At 42.0% G+C, this 8,663-nt stretch overlaps 1 protein-coding gene across 1 annotated transcript; it reads left to right on the top strand.

Annotated features, from left to right (window-relative positions):
- Positions 1-355: 355 nt before the first annotated feature.
- gcat (glycine C-acetyltransferase) lies at positions 356-8,187 on the top strand. The gene is made up of 9 exons (XM_035397916.1): positions 356-629; positions 2,262-2,392; positions 3,000-3,101; positions 3,732-3,878; positions 4,520-4,674; positions 5,142-5,224; positions 5,678-5,849; positions 6,708-6,829; positions 7,541-8,187. The coding sequence occupies exons 1-9, from the start codon at positions 413-415 to the stop codon at positions 7,690-7,692; spliced, it is 1,281 nt and encodes a 426-aa protein (XP_035253807.1). The 5' UTR covers positions 356-412; the 3' UTR covers positions 7,693-8,187.
- The last annotated feature ends 476 nt before the right edge of the window (positions 8,188-8,663 follow it).

Here is an 8,663-nt window from a genome sequence, read left to right as displayed (position 1 = left end):
GTGTGAGCTAAAATAGAAAATATTGTTTGTTGTAACTTGGCCTCATTTTGATATCAATACTTTTAACGGCAGGCCTAGATTTTGCTAGTTTTAATTAATGGCTTACAGACAGTGCTCTGTATTAGTGAGTAACTTGCCATTTTACGCTGAAAACGTGTTTTTGTTGAGATTACATTCGCCGTACAAATCATCGAATACGAACGCTGAACTGTATTGTATAGAAAAGACTGAAACGCTTCCGCGAAAATACGGCAAAGTGGTATTTGATTGGACTCGGACCTCGCTACCCTTCGTAGTGGATGTGGATTGGTCATATTTCCTCCACCCCTTTCGAGTGATGCGTAATCATTACTGGCCACTCCCACACGCCAAAGATCTGCCAACTGACAAAGCTAGAATCGACAGATTCGCCATGCTCGTCCGGAAGGCTGTGCGCAGTTTAGGCAGCCCCTTGCGGGGTATTTTTTACCCTTCTGTCACCGTGAATCGGAGCCAGACAGCTCTTGCGCAAGCTAGATCAGTGTTGGAGAACGAACTGGACACGATTCGAGCCGGGGGCACGTGGAAAGGAGAACGAATTATCACCTCCAAGCAGGGAGCGCATATCTACGTGGACGGCAGTCATGGTGGTGAGAAAAAATGATGAAATAACCGAGCTAGCCAAGTTGGCTTGCTTGCTGCCTCTGTTGAAAACTGCTTGATGTCTTTATCGAACAATAACGTAGCTGTGCTCTGGCGGCTAATTCGCATGCCGTCAAGGAAAGTTCGACTGAGGACATGGCTCGTAATTTTGTATGGATAGGTGTCATCTACTCAGCAGGTATATCATAATACAACGTGCTCACGTTAGGTTGGTGTTCGATATTCACACGTTCGGCGGAGTTTAACTTTACTAAATCTCAAACAACGTCATTTATTCTTCCCTACTTAGCTTCGTTTAAGATGTTGGATATTAAGCGACGTTTCAGTCTTTTCCCCTCGTTGCCTATATCTAAAGTTATAGCGTTTTGAATGTCGGACACCTCTCGTTTTGAGAGAAAATTAATGATACCCTGAAGTGTAACTTTTTTGGGGCAGTATTTGTGTGAGGTCAAGCTTTTTGTCTTAACCTTTTGTTTCTATGTTTGTAAAAGTTACATTAGGTGCCAAAGCGATTGCATTGTACACGCCTTTATTGTAAAGGCAACAGAGGGCGCACCCGCCTGTTTTCTGTAGCGTCTTGTGTTTTAAACACAGTTCATTTTTTGGCACAAAACAGCTTTTGTGTATCTCTGTCTTCTGTTTGCTGTTCAGATTTGCTACATGCCCCCTTCCCTCCCTCGCCCTCGTGCACTATGCACGGTCGCTGCTTTCCTGTCAAGCGCCCCCCCCCCCACCTTTGCTGTGCTCCTACATATCAAGAATAGCAGCCCAGAATATTTACCTTCAACCCAACAGTCAATGAAGGTCATCACATAGCTGTTCTCATAATTCTGGTGTGCACAACAAGACCTGATCTGTTGTCGGATTTCATTCCAACTTCTACTGTAAAGTATTTAATTATTTAATTTTACACAGAGTAAAAAAGAGCCTGACTACAGAACCACCTTCATTTAAAATCAATATCATCCCCTTCGTATTCTGCATAAATAAGATATTTGGTCATTTACACTGGAGGAATCATTACTGTACGCAGAACACCCCCTCAGCTGCCATAGTGAAAGTCTGTTTGCTTTCATTATGTAATACTGTGCCCACTTCTCTTAACATCCCAGACTAAATCTGGCCTGCTGCCCAGGCACACATGACCTGGCCTAACTGAAGCCCTCAGAAAGAGTCAGGTGAAACACTAACAACCAGTCACCAGTAAATCTATGTTGTTCCTTACTGGATATTTCACATGCTGCTCACTTAAAATCACAGTCTAAAACCACAATGTCTGAATATGATTGACATTGTACCTAGAGATACACCCATATGGCTGATATACTAAGATTTAATAGTTTTAATAGTTTTTTTTTTTTGGGGGGGGGGGGGGGTCACAACGAATTCCAGCCTTGTCTGGCCACTTTCCTGAAATTATTTAGGGATTTGCTGAATTTTTTTACAGCTCTTCATTACATTATTATTATTATTTTTTTGGCTATGCTTTAGTATTATTTTTCAGCTGACTCTAACCAGTTTTATTACCTGTATGTCCAGTGCAGTATAATCTACGTGCAGGTGGTATTCGCCTCCTACCTCCTCTTTCTCCTGACCTCTGCCAATCCCCCACTCTGCAGACATATTGAACTTCTGTGCCAATAACTACCTGGGCCTGTCAAGTCACCCGGCGGTGGTGGAGGCGGGGGTGAAGGCTCTGCAGAGCTATGGAGCAGGGCTGAGCTCTGTGAGGTTTATCTGTGGAACGCAGGTAATCGCATGGACAACTGAATGGAAGACTCCCTCGCAAAAGGGCTGGGTTTCACCACTCGATAGATTAAAAAAAAAAAAAAAACATGGATTCTGTTGTTGAACGAAAGGAGGTGCTGCCTGGCGGAATATATAATTTAAAAAGGGAGACTGCCGCTCCCTCAAGCTTTGATGCTTGGAATATCTTTATTGTTCAGATCAACGTCTCTGCAAACAGGTGCCAAGGGAAGCTAGAGAGTGCTGCAGTCTCCCTTTAAAAAAATAAAAAATAAAAAAACTGGATTCACCAGTGAACTGTGCCGTTGCCAATGTGACAATGAGGCTTCACAAAGCTCAAAATATACCAGGCTGTCCTGTGTTTATTGGAGGAAAAATCTGTTGTGAATGTGTTGTTTTGCCACAGAGATCATCCAAGTTTTTTTGATTGGTTGTTACGGGGTAGTGATTGACAGGTGCTGGCAGCCACACCTCTTATAGGGTTTGTGAAGTCGTGCTGCTGCTGTAATGTCAGGTTTCCTGTGAGAGTGTTTAGGCAGAGTGTGAGCCTGATGGTATGTGGACCTGTCTGTATATAGGTGTGACTTTCTGGCTTTTGTTTTTTTTCTCAGGATCTTCATAAGAATCTGGAACGAAAACTGGCAGAATTCCATGAGCGGGAAGATGCCATTCTCTATGCCAGCTGTTTCGACGCCAACGCTGGGCTCTTTGAGGTGCTCTAGACTTAATCATTTTGTTTCCTCCTCCATGCTGGTCTTCTGTCGTAATCCTGGACTTTTTCCCTCTGACTGCTTTTAACATTTCCCCTCATATCACACCTAGTTTTTTTAAAACCATGTTTCAACACACAACACAGTGTATTTCTCAACCGTGGCAATGCTGTGTGCTGGCCTCAGTTTCAGTTCAACTCAGTGAGTCGAACTTGACTCATAATCAGCTCAATGCAGGTCATGATCTCAGTGTGAATGTCTCCACTTTTGCATTGTCTGCAAAAATAAATGTATAGTTGGGTGTGTTTTTGTAAGTCAATGAAAAAATAATTTTAGAAATTTTTTTTTATAAGTTAATTTAGTCAGTTTAAACAAATTTTATGCAGGCAGGCATTTGAGATTATTTGTTTTTTTGTTGTCATAACCGTAAATGGTCAGAATTCAGTCTGAACTGTAGAGTGTATCACTGCACCAAACACAAGTGTCCTAACTGGAAATCATAAGCGGTGCAAGGAGGGTCCCAGGGGCTGGAAATAAGAGGGTTTGGCCTGCACAGCTGCTTGTCTGTTTGTTAGTGCATTAATACATGTTGTGTGACATCACATCATTGAACTTTGTCCCCCTGTACCCTAGGTTCTGATGGGCCCGGAGGACGCGGTTCTGTCGGATGAGCTGAACCATGCTTCCATCATTGACGGGATCCGGCTGTGCCGAGCCAAGCGGTTGCGGTACCGCCACCTGGACCTGAATGACCTGGAGGACAAGCTGAAAGAGGCTCAGGTGCCTAGTTAAGCATGGAAGACTGAGCCAGATCAGCACTAGCAGGCCAGCTGGGGCCTCCTCACTTCTTAATTCTGTTAAACTTTTACTTCTGCCTGAAGTTTACTTTGTCAGTCTGACTTGTTCACTGCGATGATAAAACAACTGTCTATGTAATTTTCATTCCTTTTTTTATATCAATATAATCAAAATCTATGACTGGGTTAAGAAGTCAAGGTCACCTCACGAGGAAGCGTATTATCTGTTACTTTGAAGGATCGATAGTTGAAACTGTTTGAAGTGGCTCACTTAAGACCGTAAGACTTATGGGAAGAACTTGGTTTTACTTGAGAAAGATTTCACAAACTGCCCTTGTAACAGCCATTGATTTCTGGAGTACTTTCAGTGCTTCCTGGGGTTACAGAAGTGATTCAAGAGGCATAATTTGTGATTCCAAATTAGCAAGGGAAAATTAGATTTTAAAAGAAAGGTAACCTAGCTCTTGCATTAACAACCTGTTATGACTGACTACTGTTTTCCTCGGCATAGTGTTCCTCACACTTTCGTTGTAGCAGTGGCACAAGGTCATAGAAACTTTTCCATTTCAGGGTCTGCCGTTAGCATTTGTGTAAGCCCCACCCCCTTTTTTTTTTCCTCCACAGTCATCCCGGCTACGCCTCATAGTCACGGATGGTGTTTTCTCCATGGATGGTGACGTGGCGCCCTTGAAAGAGATCTGCGACCTGTCTGACCGCTACGGCGCCATGGTCTTCATCGACGAGTGCCACGCCACAGGCTTCCTGGGCCCGCGGGGCAGGTGGGGGAGGGGCAGTGACGGGTGGAAGGTGGCGAGGGTTGGGACTGGAGAGGGTGAATTTACATGGTGCACGGTGCAAAGTGAACTCGTAGCTAATGGAGTTACGGAATTCACAAATTCCAGGAAGTACAGGTGTCCTTTATTTTTAAACCCATTAAGTATTTACCACTGTTCGTCTGTTAATGAGGAACATCATTTTAACAGTTGGTGCTCATATTTTAACCAGAACTGAATAACTGAGCCTGATTTGCCTTCTGAATTCAAACTGGCATAAAAGAACTCCAACAAAAAATCTAATAGCCATATAAGTGGAGGTCTTAAAGCTTTAGAATCTTTGTGTATTTACGTTTTAGTAATTTAACCTTTATCCCTTGCATAGTTTGCAAATTAACATGCTATGCAATTATACTCCAGTGTATTTTAGTGTCTCATTTATGAGATTGATCAGGCTTCCGTTGTGTTTGCAGAGGCACAGATGAGCTGCTTGGCGTTATGGACAGAGTTCAGATCGTCAACTCTACTCTGGGGAAAGCGCTGGGAGGAGCGGCTGGTGAGTTCTGTCTCTGTTCTCATTGGTCAGAATTCCTCTCTGCCGCTTGCACAACAAGCAGTTTAACGACTGATAATAACTTACTTCAAATTCCAGAAACAATGTCTGGGATGATGTGTGAAATAATGCAACATTGTGCTTTAGATGTTATACAAAGCATGCTTTTTGCAAATGATTTTTTCCCAGTTAAAGTTGAAAATAACGTTTCAGCTGTTAGACATCACTAGCTGTAGTAATGTGTGGTCTGTACGGAGCAGAATATTTTGTTAGTAAGGATTATTTATTATTATTTATATATTATTATTCAAGTTGCACAATTAGGAGCAGAAAAGGGGGTTACATATTTACTATAATAATCTGCCATGGCTAACAGTACTAGTGTTGCGGATAATTTCTGGTACTCTGTAAATTCTGTGTGTTTTGCATTTAAATGGCTTTATCTTCCCCCTACAGGTGGCTACACAGTGGGTCCTAAACCATTGATTGACCTGCTGAGGCAGCGTTCTCGCCCATACCTCTTCTCCAACTCCCTCCCCCCTCCCGTAGTGGGATGTTCCACCCGAGCTGTGGAACTTCTCCTGGAATCCAATGAGATTGCTCAGTCCATGACAGCCAAAACCATGAGGTGAAGGCTAAAGGGGATTTCATTGGTTTAGTGCTTGTGAGCCGCAGGGGCGTATACACAGTGTTCCCTGCTTATACAAGCTTTTCAAATGGCTATCTATTAGCGAAAATCTAAAAATAAACCTACCCTGTTTGTCTTGCTGTAGGGTGGTGCATACACAAGGCGAAGGAAAGTGTTCTACGTCAGAAATGATTAGATTTTCACTCATTTCAGTATTCAAATTGAAACAATTTTGAAATGGCAAAACATGTCTGTCAGAAGAGATGTACAAGTCTTTATACTTAAAGGAACACTTTACAAAAAAAATCAAAATTCTTGCCCACAAAATTGTTTTCTCACTTAAATAGATGCTGTTGCCTGCACACAAATTACTCACAATTTATGTACCCTTCAGTGTTCCATTATGCAAGGCTTGGCTTTCCTTGTCAAAAGTAATGCTAGAAATACAAAAACGGATGCCTACACAAAAACACATAGCAGTGCTATAGAGTCATTGCATAATAATTTTAGTTGTGGCAAATTTTTCATACAGTCTAGCAGTTAGTCATATGCAAGACACTACTTTTTCAAACGTGCCTTTGCCCTGACATGTCACAGGAAGTCTATGGAAGTGTAGTTCTTCCTGCCAATTTAAAGTTGATGGTACACAGTGCTAAACTACACTACCCAGTCTGTGTTGCAGAAACTATTCCAATTGAAGGAAGTGTACAAAATGTAAAGATAGTAGTCATATCCTTAATGAAACTAAGTAAGTAGAAAATTGGGACCTAAGGATTGATCCAGTATAAATTATATTTGATTTCAGGATAATGTTGTGTATGTGTCGACTAACCTTGTGTACTCTTCCTTCTCCCTCAGGTTCAGAAACGCCATGACTGCGGCTGGATTCACCATCTCCGGCAAAGGCCATCCCATTTGCCCAGTCATGCTGGGGGATGCTCGGCTGGCCTCTCTCATGGCTGATGACATGCTGAAGCTTGGTGAGTGTCTGGAACACCCCTCCACAGGTCTGACTGAAGGTCACAGCTCACAGCATGCACACACACACACACACACACACACAAACAAACAAACAAACGCATGTTCAGATTCAAGATGAGCAATTCCAGCACTGTTAAGAAGGAGCTCATCACAGTACACTAGAGGGACAGTTGACAGATATACACATGCTTCGCTCCACCCTCTCTGTTCAGTAGCCTTCCATGCTGTTGCAAGTATACACATTTGGTCTGCCTGGTGCTTGCTGTTGTTTCACTGTCTGCCTGTCATAGACAACCAGTCATGTTTTTCTGTGCTCTTTCATATCCTTATTCACTGCACCTAATTTTGTATTACATACAAAACCTATAACTTTGACATAATCACATTATACAAATTGATGAAATTACGTAAGTGTTGCAGCATTTGGAAGTGACAGCTGTTGCGTATATATCACGTGACAAGAAGTGGTCTTTAGAGATTAGTTTTTGCTTTCAAGCAAATTATGTGTGGGAGTTGTCTTAGAGATGTCTTAACCAGCAGCTGATTGGCCTAGGAACATCAGGTGACTCATTCCCAGCCAATGGCTCAAATAATGACCATGAGGCCTCAGTTTGAGTTGAGTGATCTTGTGTAGCAGGTACACCATCATTCTAGGCCAGTATTTCCCTCCCCAGTCAGGCTGATCATTCTGCCTTTTTATTTGTTTTCAGGGGTGTATGTGATTGGTTTCTCATACCCCGTGGTTCCGAAGGGGAAGGCCCGGATCAGGGTCCAGATCTCGGCGGCGCACTCGAACGAGGACATTGACCGCTGCGTGGACGCATTCATTCAAACGGGACGGAAACATGGTGTTGTGTCCTGAGCAGAGCAGCGCCGCTACAAAATCAAAGGGCTACGAAAACGAGAAGGATGCAACCAGCAGGCACATCAAATGGACTGTTACAAACTGGAGCTGAAGACTGAATATTAGTGCTAATTATGAAGGTCAAATGTGGTCAAGGCTATGTTCTGTATTGAAGGAATAAAGCTTGTTTTTTTGTTTTTTTAAAGCATCACTGTTCTGATGTCAATCCCTTGTGTTGAAATGGAACTGAAAGCCCATTTCCCCGAGGAAATTTGTCAAGGTCGCAAAAGTGCCTGTATATAATAAGCACGTAAAATACAAGTACAAATCCTCAACCTCTGTTGCACTTGCACATCTCATGTGAATGGGCTGTGGGCTGTCTGAAATTCATTTGTGTGAATGTGATGACGTCCACAAACACCAGGGGGCAGGAGTCCATCAAACGTAAACAATTACACATTTTGCAACAGAAATGCAAAATAAAGTGTAAATTACGATATTAAAGGACTGTTGGTTTGTGACAAACAACTGTTAATATTCATTTCGAAAAATGTTTCAGTGCCTGTCAATGATTTTTTTACATTTAAGTCTTGTGATGGTGCCCAATTGCCTCAGAAGCAATTTGTTCTTTTAAACTGCTTACAGCATAGCGCGTGTACCATTGCAACAAGTGAAATTATTTTTTTATGTGAAAGTATTTTTATATTATTTTTAGTTTTTCCTACACTACGAATCGAATCGAAACAAACACACCTTGCAATATATCAAGGTAAATGCAATGATCTTTAAAAACTACTGTATATTTAACTTATTATTGATATGGTAATATCTTTCTTACGGATTTAGACACTTTTGTTGTCCATATTAATTTTTCCATGCAGATATGAATATAATCAAAATTTCGTATGAGATGAACAGCGAATGTTTTGGCAAAATACAGACAGGACTCATTTTCGTCGGGCAATTCAGACTACTTCTTGTTACCGCCA

Source organism: Anguilla anguilla, chromosome 17 (genome assembly GCF_013347855.1).
Source record: "Anguilla anguilla isolate fAngAng1 chromosome 17, fAngAng1.pri, whole genome shotgun sequence".
NCBI classification, from domain to species: domain Eukaryota; kingdom Metazoa; phylum Chordata; class Actinopteri; order Anguilliformes; family Anguillidae; genus Anguilla; species Anguilla anguilla.
Note: the sequence above shows the minus strand (reverse complement) of the source record. Positions and strands in the feature narration are given on the sequence as shown.

What these genes read in the sequence shown, in the direction of transcription:
- gcat (XM_035397916.1), top strand. Translation starts at nt 413, where the DNA reads ATGCTCGTCCGGAAGGCTGTGCGCAGTTTAGGCAGCCCCTTGCGGGGT. An exon ending in CCAACGCTGGGCTCTTTGAG is followed by an intron (nt 3,102 to 3,731) that starts GTGCTCTAGACT and finishes CCTGTACCCTAG; the next exon opens with GTTCTGATGGGCCCGGAGGA. An exon ending in ACAAGCTGAAAGAGGCTCAG is followed by an intron (nt 3,879 to 4,519) that starts GTGCCTAGTTAA and finishes TTTCCTCCACAG; the next exon opens with TCATCCCGGCTACGCCTCAT.